This window comes from Loxodonta africana, chromosome 20, assembly GCF_030014295.1.
Source record: "Loxodonta africana isolate mLoxAfr1 chromosome 20, mLoxAfr1.hap2, whole genome shotgun sequence".
Lineage (NCBI taxonomy): Eukaryota > Metazoa > Chordata > Mammalia > Proboscidea > Elephantidae > Loxodonta > Loxodonta africana.
The window spans coordinates 2,512,464-2,530,537 of NC_087361.1; the positions used below are offsets into that span (position 1 = coordinate 2,512,464).

The window sequence follows — 18,074 nt, forward strand, 5'->3', positions numbered from 1 at the left end:
CCATCACAGCCAGGCGAGGGAGTGGAGAGAGGAACCACCAGCCCTGGCGGGCAGTGCTTCAAAGTGCTCGGCTCCTAACCGAAAGGTCAGGGGTTCGGCCGCTTCGCGGGACGAAGGTACCGCAATCTTAGGGATTTCTGCCTTGGAAACCCTAGGCGGTGGTTCTACTATATCCCATAGGGGTGCTGGGAGCCCTGGTGGTTCAGTGGTTAGGAACTTGGCTGCCAAACAAAAGGTTGGCAGTTCGAATCCACTAGGCGCTTCTTGGAAACCCTATAGGGTCGCTATGAGTCAGAATCTACTCGAGTTGGAATCCAGTCAGAATCCACTCCAATCGGAATCCGCTCCGCGGCAATGACTTTGTTTTGGGTTTTTTTTTCTGGAGAGAGGAAACCAGAGCTCATCTGAGTAACCGGAAGTAGGGGACATTTGCTTATAAAAGGAGAAAACGGACAAGAAACACTTCAGGTTAAAAGGAGTAAACTTAGGTGTCCTTACTGCTGACATTTTCTTCCCCTGTGTGTTCCTGGAAATGGCATCCTCAAATCAGAGCAGCAGCGAAAAGGTAAGTTCGCTTCATCTGGAATTCGTTCCCCATGGACTCTCTTTTCAGACTCTTTCTTGGTCTCGGTTTTGTTCCTTTCTTGCCAGGAACCTGAATTTGCTCTTAATTTCAGGCTGAAAGAAACTTCCATCTTCTTTGCTCGCCTTTCTAAATGGATTGTTACTTTTCTTTCACTTGATCGTGGCTCTGTGTACATTTGGGGCGGGGGGGGGAGCAGAAATAAAGCTCCCTGCTCCTAGTCCAAAGGGAAAGGTTGACTTTGTGACAAAGACGAGGTGTGCGGTAGTGTGCAGGATAGAAACTGCAAGGCAATGAAGACTTAAGGTGAAAAGAAAGTGGGAAAGGGTGATGTGGGTCAGGTCAGAAAGTGAAGCGACCGATGGATTTCTTTTCTTCAGGGGTAAGAAGTAGCCTATTCCCAACGGCCTTAGTGCCAAATGGACTTCCAGCTAGGCTTGGGGGGTTGTGGCCAGGACGCGAAACTGTATGTGAGAAGGCGTAATGGTGTATTTAGAGGGAGAACTGTTACTGCTGAAACCTAGGGGATTGGATTGACCAGTATTAGGTGTATGACTACGGACAAGTCACTTAACTGCTCTGAGCCCCATTTATCCCCAGGATCGTTAACACCAAATCAATGGCAAGTTTTGTTTGTTTTTAAGCTCACAAGAGTAAGTGTGGGAGTACTTTGAAAACAAAAACAAAACAAAACAAAAAAACAAAGACCTTTGCGATAGAGTCTGTTCTGACTCATAGCGACCCTATAGGACAGAGTAGAACTGCCCCATAGGGTTTCCAAGGAACAGCCAGTGGATTTAAACTGCCGACTTTTTGGTTTTGGTTAACCTTCAAGCTCTTAGCCACTACCTCACCAGAGCTCCATGCTTTGAAAAAGTGGTATAAAAAAAAATTTTTTTTTTTTTTTAACAGCCAGTGGATTTAAACTGCCGACTTTTTGGTTTTGGTTAACCTTCGAGCTCTTAGCCACTACCTCACCAGAGCTCCATGCTTTGAAAAAGTGGTATACGAATGCAAAATTCCTGTACCCAGGTTGAGAGTTTGAGAGCAATGGGGAGACATCGAAGAGATTTAAATGGTGGGGGAGGGGCATGGCAGCGTGAGATCAATTTACCTGTTCTTCTTAGAGAGTATTACAATAGAACTGGAATGCTGGAATGGAGTTTATTCACCTTTGAGTTTGAAAGAAAAAGCTAAGTTCAGAAACTTAGACTAGCACGTGTTACTCTCTGGCATTGGTCATTTAATTTCTGAGACTCAGCTTCCTCATTTGTGAAATAGGAAAACTAATGAATTTCTGTAAGTATACTGTGAGAATTAAATAGAAATACAGGAAGCACCTAGCACAGTGTCAGTATACTGTAAAACCAAAAAGCAAAAGAAAATAAATAAACGAACCCGTTACTGTGGAGTAGTTCTGGCTCATGGCGTTCCCGTGTGTTAGGGATTGGAACTGCCCCATAGGGTTTTTTTGGATCTCCAGACCTGTCTTCTGTGGCGTGGCTGGGTTCAAACCCCCAGCCTTTAGGTTAGCAGTGGGGTACAACTATTAGTTCCTTTCTACCTTCCTGCTTTCCCACTTTCTCTTTCGTTCATTAGATTATTAGGTCGTTAAAGCAACACCGCGGGCGCGATCCGTGCCAAGTGCTGTTAGTTTCCGTGAGTGCAACGGAGAGCAGAACAGACACATTCCCTCCTCCAAATCTCTGATGTGGTGAAACCCATGCGAATTGTTCCCTACAGATTAGTAAGTAAGCACAAGTAATCCTGTGCTTACCTTGCTTATTGGACAGTCTGCCCCTGGGAGTAAGGCGTAAGGGGAAAGTGCAATTGTTAAGCCTAAACGGAAGGATTTCCCACTATTTCCTCTTTCCTTATCACCCACTTGTAACTTGCTTTTGCCCATTTCCTCACCTTATCTAATAAAGGGTCTGACGATGAGTGGTGCATCCAGCTGCTAACTGAAAGGCTGGAAGTTTGAGTCCACCTAAAGGTGCCTTGGAAGAAAAGCCTGGTGATCTACTTCTGAAGAACCAGCCATTGAAAACGCTGTGGAGCACAGTGCTGCTCTGACACACACAGGACCACCAGGAGTCGGTTTTGACTGGACCACAACTGGTGGTGGTGGACTTCAGATCAAATTCAAGGGATATCAGTAACCCTTCTCTTAGCTTTTCAGTTTCCGTTTCATTAGTCGTTCCTTTTAAGTAAGCAGTTTAGTTGCGTGGCATCAAATGAGAATCAGTGACTGACCCTTCTCTTTCCAGAATTTCTTTGACTCGGAGTTAGATGAGGACAGTCTGGTTATCACATTGGTTCCAGTGAGAGAGGAACCTAACGGAGAGCAACAAATAGAACCAAGTGTTTCTTCCACCGCAAAAACGGCAGAGGTCACACTGAAAAAGCCTAGGAAAAACAAAGGTATGAGGCCAGGATTGTTCAGTTCCTACCCCTGCTCTTCTCACTGCACCACCCAGCTTGAAGCTCACCTTCCGCGTGGAGCGGGCCTCTTTGATTACCTACCATAAGAGATTTCTTAAACTCCCACGCTTCTCATTTGACAAGCACCATGCTGCCTTGCTTTTAAGTCACAAAATAGGCACCCGGAGAGCGTTGAATAGAGCATGGGCTTTTCAGGCAGCTAGATATGAGCTCAAATTCTCAACCTACGAAGCTCAATCTCCTGTAAAAATGAGGTCCGTACATACTCTTCTAGGCTCTTATGGAAGGAAATAATTTTGAGAAACATCTAGTGTTTGCCTGGCAATTAATATTAATCAAGTATCTAATATGACCTTTTGTATTTGTTCTCAGTGTTTAGTGTAAGAGCAGAGAATAAGTATTTCAGAATGATTTTATTTTCTGGGACAATAATGATGACTTTTAGATGAAGTAAGTAGTGAAGGGTCAGAGCTAAGGGGAGTGAGGAGACATGGGTGCTACAGAGAAAAATGTGGTAGGCTGTCATAGTTGGCTGTGGGTAGAGTTGGGCACATTCTTTGATTTCTGTAGGAGCAGCTGAAATTTCTAGTCCCAAATCCATACGTTATGGAGGAACAAGCCAACATAACCTTCTACCCACTTGGAAGCCGTGGGCTCCAGAAAACAACAGGCTGGTGCATGTAGTGTAAAGAATTTGGGAGTTAGAATCTTTAGACAGAGGTTTGAGTCTCAGGTCTGCCATTTTAATGGTCATGTGATCTTGGGCAAGCTCTTTACTTCCCGTTCCCTAATTTGAAAAATAAGAAAAAAAAAAAAAAAGTGATATTTGTGTGTGCAAATTGGTTGGTGGAGAAAAAAGTGACAAAATCTGTGTAAAATTATGAAGAATCTTACAAATGTAATTTATGACTACATTGGTTTCATTCTTTTCTCAGTTCCTCTCCCTCAAATGAATGAACAATTCAGAGCTCGCTCAAAACCGAGTTATAGGACACCAACCCTTCCTCTGCCGGCCATTTTGCCCCCAGTTAATGAGGTACACCGGGACACTTTGAGGAACTGGTGTCAGCAAGTACGTTTGAGTACCCACGGCCAGGTGAGTACACTGGTGGGGATCTGCTGCTCAGACATGTACAGGAAACTTTGTTAACTTTCAATTTCTATTTCCTTCTTAACTTCCTTAGAAAATAGATATTTATCGGAGGCTGCAGAAACATGCTTACCCTGAGCAAAAACAGGTGAGTGAGGAGTATGGTCCTGGGTGGTTCTCCTACCTTCTGCATGCTTGCTGCTCCTCTAGGACAGGTTTCCTCAGCCGAAGCAGTTTTGACATTTGGGGCCAGATCTTTTTTGCTTGTGGGTGCTGTCCTGTGTGTTGTAGGATGTTGAACAGTTGCCCTGCCCTCTACCCACTAAATGCCAGAGGTATATCCCCCCACTCAGTTCTGACAGCCAAAAATTTCTCCAAACATTGCTGAATGTTTCCTGAGGAGTAAAATCACCTGATTAACAATCACTGCTCTGAGAGGAGCCCAGGTTGCACAGTGGTTAAAGCCCTTGGCTGCTAACCCAAAAGGTCAGGGGTTTGAACCCACCAGGCGCTCCATGGAGAAAGATGTGGCAGCCTGCTTCCATAAAGATGTACAGCCTTGGAAACCCTATAGGGCAGTTCTACTCTGTCCCATAGGGTTGATTAAAAAAAAAATAGGGAGTCAAAATTGACTCAGTGGCAATGAGTTTCTTTTCTTTTTTTTTTTTTCAGTTTACACTTACATTAATTTATTTGGGTTTTAGGTGAAGGTTTATGACACAAATTAGTTTTTCATTCAAAAATTTTATATACAAATTGTTTTGTGACATTAGTTGCAATCTCTGCAATGTGTCAGAACTCTCCCCCTTTCCCTTCCTACCCTGGGTTCTCCATGTCCATTTGTCCAGTTTTCCTGTCCTTTCCTTCCTTCTCATCTTTGCTTTTGGGCGGGTGTTACCCATTTGGTCTCATGTGCTTGACTGAACTAAGCAGCACATTACGTGTGTTATTGTTTGTTTTACAGGCCTGTGTACTCTTTGGCTATGAGCCGGAATCAACTCAACAGCAACAAGTGTTTTTTTTGTTTTAATCTTTGGCTGAAACATGAGCTTCGGGAGTAGCTTCAGTTCTGAGTTAGCAGGGTGTCCAGGGGCCATAGTTTTAGGGGATCCCCCAGACCGTCAGACCAAAAAGTCTGGTCTTTTTTTTGTGAATTTGAATTTTGTTCTCCATTTTTCTCCCGCTCTGTCTGTTAGGATCCCTGTCAGAGCGGTTGGTGGTGGCGGCTGGGAATCATCTAGTTCTTCTGGTGTTTTTTTTTTTAATTGCTCTAAAACAAAACCCAAACTTGTTGCCGCTGAGTCAATTCTGACTCATACTAATATTTCTAAACCTTTCCCACACTGATATGCAGTTTGGGTCAGTACAAAGAGTCATAAACTGACAGAGGTTCCTACTGCAGCAGCTCTTCACTGAAGACTCACCATGAATTTCATTTGCAGGATATTCCTGACACACCACGGGAGGCCAAGCTGCAGCCATGTTCCAGGAAACAGGCCCGTTTTCCAGGAAATATGGCGGCCAAGAGAGCAAAGCTTCAGGAAAGTTGTAAGGCTAGGGAGAGAGAGGAAGGGATGAATATAGTTGAAGTGGTCTCTTCAGCTCAGGAGGCCACACTGGCTTCCTGGGCAAGAATTTCTTCCAAAGCTCTTCAGCCTAGGGCTGTGAATTCACGTCCTATTCCTGCTTCAGCTGAGACCTTTTTGCTGCAAGCCTCTGGTAAGATCAACCTTAAAGAGTGAGCACGCTTCTAGAAGGGGAAACAAGGTTAACTTTTATTGGTCCCAGACAGGAGGTAGTAAATGGAAACTGTTAGGTTATGTGGATCTGTAGATTGGATTTGTTCAAGTAAGGCTTATCTCTTCCTTGATGGATAGATAGCCGAGTTTCTCCTGGATGGATTCTAAACCAGGTGATTAAGTGGTAATCCTTCCTTATCACTAAACAAAATTTCAAGGTGGGAGGAAAGCATGATCTGATTGTAGAATCAGCCACAGCCTGAGGTCATCCCATTTTCTTTTTCCTTTCCTCAAGGCATCCATAACCCACCACCACCCAGTTGATTCAGAATCATACCGACCTTATAGGACAGAGTAGAACTGTCCCATAGGGTTTCCAAGGCTGTAATTTTTACAGAAACAGGCTGCCACATCTTCCACCTATAGAGTGGCTGGTGGGTTCAAATCACCAACCTTCTGGTTAGCAGCCAAATGTTTAACCACTGTGCAACCAAGGCTCCAAAACAACCATAGTATAATGGATAAGAGTATAGGTGTTGGAGTTGAATAGCCTTGGTTCGTATCCTTGCTTTACCATTTCCTTGGAATAAAAACAGCTCAGGGGCAGTGTGTGACCACCTCCGACCCCACAAGGGGGAAGGAGAACCAAGATCAACAGCTCACGGCTGAGTCCTATGAGGTGGAGGTCAGACATGCCTCCTCTCTAGGCCACCTTTACCAACTCTGACACCAACCGTCCTTCCCACAGCACTCTCTACTTCCCTGCTGAGTTCTATAATTCATTGCAATGGCCACACAGAACTCACAGACCATACTTACAATTATGGAGTTTACTAGGGAAGTAACAGTTACAATTCAGGCTCAAGAACACTCAGGGTATAGTTCTTCTATCAGGATAGCCTCTTGCCAGCTGTGCTTGCAGGCACTCCTCCCCCTGGCCCTCAGTCTGTGCCCAAAGGCACTCGACTTTCTCTCTCCATGGGCCAGGAGGCCCACCTGCCATTCCCTGGTGCCAGGTCTCTGCTGCTGGGCTCCTCTTCTCTGCTCTGGAACCGGATCAGTTTTAAGGCAAAACTGACCAATCCCCTTGGTAGGTCACGATTACCCTATCACACAATCACCTGGGTGGGAGTTACAAGCCCATGGCTTGAAAGGCCACACACAAAAGTAATTAATCCTGCCACATTAGGTATGTGGCAGAGTCCTGGTAGCACAGTGGTTAAGAGTTCAGCTGCTAGGGGCGGGGGTTTGGGGACCATGGTTTCAGGGGACATCTATGTCAATTGGCATAATAAAATTTATTAAGAAAAAATTCTGCATCCCACTTTGGAGAGTGGTGACTGGGATCTTAAACACTAGCAAGCAGCCATCTAAGATGCTTCAATTGGTCTCAACCCATCTGGACCAAGGGAGAATGAAGAACACCAAGGACACAAGGTAATTATGAGCTTAAGAGACAGAAAGGGCCACATGAACCAGAGACTACATCAGCCTGAGACCAGAAGAACTAGATGGTGCCTAGCTACAACCAATGACTGCCCTGACAGGGAACACAACAGAGAACCCCTGAGGGAGCAGGAGAGCAATGGGATGCAGACTCCAAATTTTTGTAAAAAGACCAGACTTAATGGTCTGACTGAGACTAGAAGGACCCCGGTGGTCAAGGCCCCCAGACCTTCTGTTAGCCCAGGACAGGAACCATTCCCAAAGCCAACTCTTCAGACAGGGATTAGACTGGACATTGGGATAGAGAGGGATGTTGATGAGGAGTGAGATTCTTGGATCAGGTGGACACTTGAGACTATGTTGGCATCTCCTGTCTGGAGGGGAGATGAAAAGGTAGAGGGGGTTAGAAGCTGGCAGAATGGACACGAAAAGAAAGTGGAGGGAGGGACCGGGCTGTCTCATTAGGGGGAGAGCAGTTGGGAGTATGCAGCAAGGTGTATGTAAGTTTTTGTGTGAGAGACTGACTTGATTTGTAAGCTTTCACTTAAAGCACAATAAAAATTAAAAAAAAAAAAAAGGAGTTCGGCTGCTAACCAAAAGGTAGACTGTTCGAATCCACCAGCTGCTCCTTGGAAACCCAATGGGGCAGTTCTACTCTGTCCTCTAGGGTCATTATGAGTCAGAATTCACTTGACAGCAGTGGGTTTTTTTTTTTTTTTAGGATTGACATTGGTAAATGACTTAGCTCCTGAGCCTTGGTATCCTGTTTCATAGAGGGGTTGTGAGGCTTATATGAGACACAGAACTGAGGAGACAATAATAATGAAAAGATCTGGGATCACTGTGCTATAGGATGTCTTGAGAATAATTTAGCCCTACCTGTCTCCATCAACTTCTGCTCAAACACCTTGCTACTTTTGTTTTCACCTCCAGCAGACTCGTCAGGGCAGCACAAAGTCACCTTCCTTATTATGGCTTGAACCCTTATCCTCTCTCCTCCCACCCCCAGACGTCCTCTAGATCCCCTTTTACTCACAGCTGGCTTGTATGGTAGAGCCAGTTGTTCACTGCACAGGGCACCCAGCCACAATAAGACCAGGGACAGAAATCGGCCTACCCAGTCTCTCTTTTCCAAGGTGCACTTCCTTATGTTAGGAGGAACATGTCCCTTTTAGTAATTTGTGCAAAGGCACTGTCTGTGAGCTGTGTGCCTGCGGGACTACGCCTTCAAAAATGACAACTTTCTATTTTTCATTAAAAGCTCTATGAGCTAGTAGCATCCCACACTTAGTCATCCTTTTATGTCCCTCTTCATTCAGCAGCTATTAAACATGAACTGCAGTCCAGGAGCCCTGGGGGTGCAGTGGTTAAGAGCTGGGCTGCTAACGAAAAGGTTCGCAGTTCGAATCCACCCAGGCACTCCTTGGAAACCTTATAGGGTAGTTTTACTCTGAGTTATAGGGTCTCTATGAGTTGAAATCAACTTGGCGGCAATTTTTTTTTTTTTAACTTCATTCCAGAATATTCCTAGTTGCTGGGCATATTGTGCATATTGTACTGAACACACATAATCTCTGCCCTTGCTTAGAGTCTCCCTGCGGAGAAAGAACGCTATATCAGTGCTTATTTACAGATACTTAACCTCCAGTGACTGCTCTCTTCTCTCAATTCTAGACACTTGGTATCTGTACCAGTTACCTTGTCCTCTTGCAGATATCCCAATTCCCCACAAGTGCATTGTTTCTTACACTTTTTTTTAACCTACTTTTTATTGTGAGATACATCACATATGGAGTAGAATGCGTAAGACATAAGTGTCCTTTGTAAAGAATGATTATAAACAAACACTAGCTCAAAGAAAACAGAACTTTTTCTGTGTTCCCCACGGCTTTGCTTCCCGAGCATGGCTCTCCCCTCATCTCCAGAAGTTCCGCTGTCAGATTCCGTGATAATCAATCCTTTGTTTTTCTTTAAAGTGTAACCTGTAATGTATGTTTCTCTAAATAATGTAGTTTAGTTTTGCTTGTTTTTCAACTTGATAGAAATGGAATAACACTGTATTTTTTTTTTTGTATATATAGTTTTGTGATGGAGCGCTGGTGGCACAGTGGTTAAGTGCTCAGCTGCTAGCTGAAAGGTTGGTGGTTCAAATCCACCAGCCTGTCCTCAGGAGAAAGATGTGGCAGTCTGCTTCCGTAAGAGTTACAGCCTTGGAAGCCGTACGGGGCAGTTCTGCTCTGTCCTATAGGGCTGCTGTAGTTGGAATCAACTCAATGGCAACGGGCTTTTGGTTTATTGTTTTGTGACTTGCTTTTTCCCTTAATATTATTCATGAGATTTATCCACATTGTTGTATATACCCCTGCTTCAATTCATTTTCATTGATGTTTAGCATTTCATAGTATCAATATACCACAATTTAGTTATCTGTTTATGTTGCTGTAAATATTCCTATTCACGTCTTTGCGTACACACGTACAAATTTCTCACACTACTTTAAGAAAGACTTTTTGCCCATTTTCTATAGTTAAGGTGGGGCAGTGTAGTGGTTAGGCAAATGAACTGTGAATGAACCTGAGTTCATGTCTTGACTCGGCGAAAGTATTGTATTTAACACAGTAAACTTCACTTTCTTTGTAAATAAGTAAATAAAAGGTAAATATTAATAGTGTTCTTAAGAATAAATGCGTTAGTAATTGTAAGTCACTTAGCAAAACCCTGGGCACACAGCAAGCATGCTAAAAAGCTACCTGTTGTCTTCCCTCCTCCTGTGGTATTTGTGGTGTTAGAGTATAGTGGTCTACATTTTCATGCTTCTCACTCAGTTGATTTGTCAGCCAAATGTAAGAGCAAAGTTAAGACTGACTTGCTGAGAGGCTGGATTGGGAGTGCTATTCCTTGATCTTGTTGATTTTATTTACTTCTCTTTCACTTGCCAGGCAGCAGATGGTGCGTGGTCCATGGCAGAGTCCTCCCGGCAGAAACAGAGGGCTGGGTTCGCCTGCAGTTCCATGCAGGTCAGGCCTGGGTGCCCGACTCCCCCAGGAGGATGGTCTCTCTCTTCCTGTTACCAGCTTGCGTTTTCCCATTCCCAGATGTAGAAGATAATATGCTGTGTCCTGAATGTGCTAAGAGGTAACCCTGACGTGTCTTTCTAAGCATAACAGACAGAAAAGTAGATGTCCATATGGGTATCTGATGTACATAAATAATTTAGTAGGGGAAGACAGAGGGAAAGTATGCCCTTTTCGTAATTAGCCAGGTAAACCCCCAAAAAAACCATTGCTGTCGAGTCGATTCATATTCATAGCGACTCCATAGGACAGAGTAGAACTGCCCCGTAGAGCTCCCGAGGAGAGCACCTGGTGGATTCGAACTGCCAGCCTCTTTGGTTAACAGCCGTAGCGCTTAACAACTATGCCACCAGGGTTTCAATTTAGAGCAGGCAAAAATAGGAAGCAAAAAGAACTTAGTAGTAGATTAGAACACAGATGTATTTTAGTCCCGGGGCGGTACAAGTGCTGAGTTCTTAACAAGATGGTTGGTAAGTTTGAGGCCACCCAGAAGCACCTCAAAAGAGAGGCCTGGTGATCTGTTCCCCAAAACCAGCCACTGAAAAGCCCTAGCGGAGCACAGTTCTGCTCTGACGAGCAGTGTCGCAGTCGGAGCTGGAACTGACTGGACGGCAGCAGGCGCTGCTTATCTCTTGGCAGCAAGTCAGGCCTCCTGCTGGCATGTTAGCTCTGCCTCCATTTAGAGGAAACTGTGGTCTTACGGAAACCCTGGTGGGGTAGTGGTTAAGCGTTGTGGCTGTCAACCAAAGGGTCGGCAGTTCGAACCCTCCAGGTGCTCCTTGGAAACTCTGTGGGGGCAGTTCAACTCTGTGCTATAGTGTTGCTATGAGTCGGAATCGACTCGATGGTAATCGGTTTGGTCTTTTGGTTTGGTGGTCTTACTGGAAACCCTGGTTAAGAGCTATGGCTGCTAACCAAGAGGTCGGCAGTTTGAATCCACCAGACGCTCCTTGAAAACTCTTAGGGGGCAGTTCTACTCTGTGCTATAGTGTCGCTATGAGTCGGAATCGACTTGTTGGCAGTGGGTTTGGTCGTCTTACTTTCTCAGCACTCCTGCAGATGCACCACAAGTGAGTGACTTTAGCAAACAGAAATGTGGTTTCTCACAGTTTAGGAGGCTAGAAGTCCAGATTCAGGGCACTGACTCTGGGGAAAGCTCTCCGTCAGCTCTGGGGGAAGGTCCTTGTTGGAGCTTCTGTAGCCTGGCGCCCCAGGCGAATTCTCTACTTCACTTATGCTTGCTGGCTTCTGTGTCTAATCTGCTTTTTTTTATATCTGGAAAGTCAGTAGGTGTGAGACACACCCTCCACTGATACAGTCTCATAAACATAACAAGGAAAACCCTGTTCCCAAATGGGATTTCTTTCACAGGCATAGGTGTCAGGATTCCAGTCCATATTTTGGGGGGATACAATTCAATCCAAAACACCAGTTTAAAGGCAAAAGAAAAAACTAAACAAAAAACATATTAAGAATTTTCAGGACATGTCCGATATTCACCTGGGGATACAAAGATTAGTAAGATAAAATCCGTATAATATGCCTTCATAGAAATGAGTAAGAGATACAAAGAGAGCAATCGGTGGTGGTGGCTGGGCACCATCTAGTTGTACTAGACTCAGTCTGGTAGAGGCTGTGACAGTGGTGATCTATTAGTCCTTTGGACTAATCTTTCCCTGTGTCTTTGGTTTTCTTCATTCTCCTTTGCTCCAGATGGGGTGTATCTTAGATGGCCCCTCACAAGTTTTTAGACCCCAGATGCTAAATATAGATGCAAGCATCTATATTGGAGTAGCTTTAGGAAACTTTAGGGGAGATTAGATATACTGAGGAAGAGTTTACCAGCTGGGAAAGTAATAATTTTGGCATATTGGTAGTGGGAACAGCCCATACATACACATGGAAATGAAAGAATATGCTGTACTTAGAAACTGCAAATAGGTCAGTATGATGGAAGCTTATACTGAGAAATAAGTTTCAGGAGGGGATAATCAGACCGCGAAGGGTTTATATCTGTGTTAAAGGGCTCATGTATTATCCTGTAGGTCACTATTTGTCTTTCACTTTTGGGACACAAGATTTTTTGAGACTACAACAATAACTACGTACCCTCCCTTCAGAAAAATATACTTTGGGCGTACAAGTATACATTGTGTTAGATTGTATATAGACCATGAGTGGGGCAAACAGTTAAGTGCTCGACTATGAGCCAGAAATTTGCTAGTTCAAACGCACTTAGAGGCACCTTGGAAGACAGGCCTGGTGACAAAAGGTCACAGCTTTGAAAGCCTTATGGAGCAGTTCTACTCTCCACACATGGGTCGCCACAAGACCTAACTGACGGGGTGGGAACTAACAACATAGAAGTCCTGATGTCCATTCATGAGCAGGAAACTCAGCTCCAGGAGATAGAGCTGGTTGGAGGTGGTGTGAGAAGGATGTCAGATGGAGTATTATTCTATTTTAGAGTGAACTGAAATCTTGCAACAGAGAGACCACATTGGAGGGTAGTTGAAAGATTTACTACCCTGACAAAAAATTTAAAGAGAAATGGAACAAATTCAAGAGATGAAGGAGTAAAGGGAGCAGAATGCTGTTTTATAAGATGGAAGAAAGGTAGGAGTCCAGGACAGAGAAGAAGAATATAGGATACTTGGGACATGCTCTAACACGGGTCTGGAGCTCTGAGAAAAGTGTCGGTTAGAGATAAACAACTTCCGGAGCCATTACCACATAAACTGAGTAAGAAACAAAGGACTGAGAACAGAACCCTGAAGAGAATCAGCAGCAGGTGGGCAATGGAAATAGTGAAAGTACATGGAGAGGTGAGCTTCTGTTAAGGGCGATAGAAAAATCTGGAAACGGATAATGATGGTAGTTGAACAACATGATAAAAAATTTTACATGCAAAAAATGTTGAAGTGGTAAATATTTTGTTACATATATATTTACCACAATAATAGTAATAATAAGAGGCTGGGAGATAAGTGAGAAAAAGGAAGCAGTAAACAGTTTTAGGAGGAAGAAATGGTTGGCAGTGAGACAGCCATGTAATATAATGGTCAATACAGCACCGTTGGGATTGGCAATTTATGATATCACTGGCAGTCTTTTTTTAAATTAGTTATTTTTTTTTTATCGCTCTTTAGGTGTAAGTTTACAGAGCAAATCAGTTTCTCATTAAACAATACACAAATTCTTTTGTGGGGTTGTTGCCAACACCACGATATGTTATCACTTTCCCCTTCTAGACCTTGGTTTCCCCATTTCCGTTTTCTTCCAGTTTTTCTGTCACTTCCTGCCTTCTCCTTGCTTTTGGGCTGGTGTGCCCATTTCATCTCATATACGTGGTTGAACTACTTATGTTATTGTTTGTTTTATAGGCCTGTCTAACCTTTTGCTGAAGGGTGAACTCCAGGAGTGACTTCAGTACTGAGTTGAAAGGATGTCCAGGGGCCATACTCTCGGGGTTTCTCCATATCTGTCAGGCCAGTAAGTCTGGTCTTTTTTTGTGAGTTTGAATTTTGTTCTACGTTTTTCTCCCATTCTGTCTAGGACCATCTATTGTGGTCCCTGTCAGAGCAATCGGTGGTGGTGGCTGGGCTCCATCGAGTTGTACTAGACTCAGTCTGGTAGAGGCTGTGATAGTTGTGGTCTATTAGTCCTTTGGACTAATCTTTCCCTGTGTCTTTGGTTTTCTTCATTCTCCTTTGCTCCAGATGGGGTGTATCTTAGATGGCCCCTCACAAGCTTTTAGACCCCTGATGCTACTCACCAAAGTAGGATGTAGAATATTTTTCTGTATAAACTATTGCTATGGATTGAATTGTATCCCCTAAAAATATGTGTCAACTTGGTTAGTCCATGATTCCCAGTATTGCATGATTGTCCACTATTTTGTCATCTGATGTGATTTTCCTGTGTGTTGTAAATCCTACCTCCATGATGTTAATGAGATGGGATTGGCATCAGTTACGTTAATGAGGTAGGACTCAAGATTAGGTCATGTCTTAAGTCAGTCTCTTTTGAGATATAAAAGACAGAAGCTAGCAAAGGGACATGGGGACCTCCTACCGCCAAGAAACAAGAACCAAAAGAATAGCATGTCCTTTGGACCTGGGGTCCCTGCGCTGAGAAGCTTCTAGACCAGAGGAATTTGATGACAAGGACCTTCCCCAAAGCCGATAGAGAAAGCTTTCCCCTGGAGCTGACACCCTGAATTCAGACTTCTAGCCTCCTAGATTGCGAGAGAATAAATTACTCTTTGTTAAAGCAATCCACTTGTAGTATTTCTGTTATAGCAGCACTAGATAACTAAGATAACTATGTTATGCTAATTGAACTAGATGCCCCCCGAGACCATGGTCTCCAGCCCTCAGCATAGTAACTCGGTCCCTCTGGGAGTTTGGATGTATCTATGAAGCTTCTATGACTTTGCCTTGGTCCAGTGGTGCTGACTTCCCCAGTATTGTGTACTGTCTTCCCTTCACCAAAGTTAACACTTATCTATTGTTTAGTTAGTATTTTCCTCTCTCCTCCCGTTCATTGTAATCATCAAATCTTGTTTCTTTTTTTTTCATGAGTTTTTATAATAGTGGGCTCATGCAATACTTGTCCTTTTGTGGTTGACTTATTTCACCCAAAATAGTGCCCTCCAGATTCATCCATCATGTGAAATGTTTCCCAGACACGTCATTGTTCTTTATCATTACATAGTATTTCATTGCGTGTATGTACCATAGTTGGCTAGTGTCATGTGTCTGTTAGCTGCCCGAATATTCTTTTTGGTAAAGTGTTCATTCATGTGCTTTGCCCATTTTTTTTTTTAATGGAGCATGTTAAAATACTGTATCTTTTTTTTTTAATTGTGCTTTATGTGAAAGTTTATAGTTCAAGTTAATTTCTCATACAAAAATTTATACACATATTGTTATGTGACACTAGTTGTAATCCCTGTAATGTGACAGCACACTCCCCCTTTCCATTCCAGGTTTCCAGTATCCATCCAACCAGCTCCTGTCCCTTCCTGCCTTTTCATCCTGCCTCTGGACAGGAGCCACGCATTCAGTCTCCTGCTTGAACTAAGAGGCACACTCCTAGCGAGTACTGTTTTCTGTTTTCTAGTCCAGTTCTAATCTTTGGAAGAGTGGGCTTCAGCATGATTTTAGTTCTGGGTTAACAGAGCATCTGGGGCCCATGGCTTTGAGGGTTCCTCCAGTCTCAGATCGTTAAGTCTGGTCTTTGTACATGAATTTGAGTTCTGCTCCCCACTTTTCTCCTGCTCCATCAGGGAATCTCTGTTGTATTCCCTGTCAGGTCCTTTGCCCATATTTTAATTGAATTTTTTGTCTTTTTCTTGTAGCGGTGTTAGATTTTCCTATAGATTTTAGAGATTAGGCTTTGTTAGATATGTCATAGCCAAAATTTTTTTCCCAGCCTATAGGTTTTCTTTTTACTCTCTTGGTGTAGTCTTTTGAAGAGCATAAGTGTTTAATTTTTAGGAGATCTCAGTGTATTGTTAGTTATGGTTTATATCTTATTTATGCCACATATTAGGGCTCCTAGTGTTGACCCCGGAAACCCTGGTGGTGTAGTGGTTAAGAGCTACAGCTGCTAACCAAAAGGTCGGCAGTTTGAATCCACCAGGCGCTCCTTGGAAACCATATGGGTCAGTTCTACTCTGTCATATAGGGTCGCTATGAGTTGGAATCTACTTAATGGCCACAGGTTCAGTGTTGACACTATTTTTTCTTCCATGATCTTTATAGTTTTTTGTTTTATATTTAGGTATTTGATCCATTTTCAATTAGTTTTTATGCATGGTGTGAGATATAGGTCCTGTTTCTTTCTTTCTTTCTTTTTTTTTTAGCAGATGTACATCCAGTTTTGCCCGTACCATTTGTTAAAAAGACTGTTTTTCCCCATTTAATGGACTTTGGGCCTTGTCAAAGATCAGGTGGCCATAGATAGATACAGTTACATGTGGGTTCTTGATTCTGTTCCATTGGTCAATGTGTCTGTCATTTTACCAGTACCAGGCTGTTTCGACCACTGTATGTGGGTGGGTGGGTATCCGTATAGTGGGTTCTGAGGTCAGTTAGTGCAAGGCTTCCTTCTTCAATAAAGCTTTATTTATTCCAGGCCATTTTCCTTTCCTTATAAAGTTAATGATTAGTTTTTCCATCTTGTTAAAGAATACTTTTGGTATTTGGATCAGGATTGCATTGTATTTGCAGATTGCTTTGGGTAAAATTGAACTTTTCACAATGCTGAGGCTTCCTATCCATAAGCATGGTATGTTTTTCTGTTTATGTAGGCCTTTTTTGGTTTCCTGCAGTAGCATTTTGTAGTTTTTTTGTATAGGTCTTTTATGTCCCTGGTTAGATTTATTCATACGTATTTTATTTTTTTAGGGGCTATTATAATGGTATTGGAAACCCTGGTAGCATAGTGGTTAAGAGCTACGGCTGCTAACCAAAAGGACAGAAGTTCAAATCTACCAGGCGCTCCTTGGAAACCGAATGGGGCAGTTCTACCCCGTCCTATAGGGTCACTATGAGTCGGAGTCGATGGCAACGTGTTTTTTGGTTTGGATAATGGTATTGCTTTCTTGATTTCCTTTTCGTAGTTCTCTTTATTGATGTATAGGAATACAACTGATTTTTGTATGTTTATCTTGTATACTGCGGCTGTGCTGAATTTTTCTAACAGTTCTAGTACTTTTTCTTGTGGTCACTGGTGGCCTATTTGAGAGTAGCTTGAAGGGATCAGTAGAAGCAGAAATGGGATTGGCATAGGTAGGAATAGAGCATGTGAAGAACTAGAAAGTAGACATATTAGTGATCCGTATGGAAGAATTGCAGTTAAAGGAGGCCCTAATGTAAAGGAAGGTGTCTTTTTTTTCTACTTCCTCCTTCTCTCACTCCCTCCTTTTTTTCTTCCCTCCTCCCTCCCCTCCTCACTTTCTTTCTTTACTTCTTTTTGTTATTTAATAGGAAAACTATAAGCATGTCTGAATGAGGGATGGAGATGTGGGAAGAGAAGGGAGTATGTAAAGAATTAGAAAGTAGGACTGATTGTACTATACAAAACATGAGTCCTGAGAATAAGTGGTCACCCTGTTCCTTCATTTACTATATTTACCAACCACCCTTAGGTTGTGGAGCAAATTATTCAAGAATACAAAAGTAGATTCCTTATTTTATTGACCATTTTCAAGGCATTGGTAGGGAATGGTCTCTCTTATTTCAGCAATTTTCAAAATTGTTTTCTAACTTGTCTTATAGGAATAAGAAGTTGATGAAAAGATTAATTACACTGGAGAAGAAAAAGCAGTCTGGTGTGAACACACCAACGTCAGTCCTTTTGGATGGGCAAAGTATTAGTAAACAATCAATGATGGAGAGCCCATACCCTAATTGACTTGCATCCCAGTGTTTGCTGTGCTCTGAGTTACCTATCCCAAGTGCTGTCTTATCTTTGACTACAGAAAAGAATGTCTGAATTTAGGCTTGAGATCTGCTAAAAAGTGACTTCTGTGTTGCTGCTTTTCATAAGCTGGGATTAAGAAGAGGGTTTCCCATCTACTCCAATTAAGACATTCTCCTGCATATTAGGCTCCACATGAAATACTCTTTGAAGAGAGTTCCACTGTGGAAAAATATATTAGTAAATATTTTTAATATTCAGCATTTACCTAC

At 43.0% G+C, this 18,074-nt stretch overlaps 1 protein-coding gene across 1 annotated transcript; it reads left to right on the forward strand.

Annotated features, from left to right (window-relative positions):
- The first annotated feature begins 394 nt into the window (after positions 1-394).
- Positions 395-17,796, forward strand: DPPA2 (developmental pluripotency associated 2). Its single transcript, XM_003421245.3, has 7 exons — positions 395-565; positions 2,851-3,004; positions 3,961-4,121; positions 4,210-4,263; positions 5,558-5,834; positions 10,240-10,435; positions 17,661-17,796. The coding sequence occupies exons 1-7, from the start codon at positions 533-535 to the stop codon at positions 17,794-17,796; spliced, it is 1,011 nt and encodes a 336-aa protein (XP_003421293.2). The 5' UTR covers positions 395-532.
- Positions 17,797-18,074: the final 278 nt, after the last annotated feature.

What these genes read in the sequence shown, in the direction of transcription:
- DPPA2 (XM_003421245.3), top strand. Translation starts at nt 533, where the DNA reads ATGGCATCCTCAAATCAGAGCAGCAGCGAAAAG. An exon ending in GTTTGAGTACCCACGGCCAG is followed by an intron (nt 4,122 to 4,209) that starts GTGAGTACACTG and finishes TAACTTCCTTAG; the next exon opens with AAAATAGATATTTATCGGAG. An exon ending in CTTACCCTGAGCAAAAACAG is followed by an intron (nt 4,264 to 5,557) that starts GTGAGTGAGGAG and finishes TTTCATTTGCAG; the next exon opens with GATATTCCTGACACACCACG.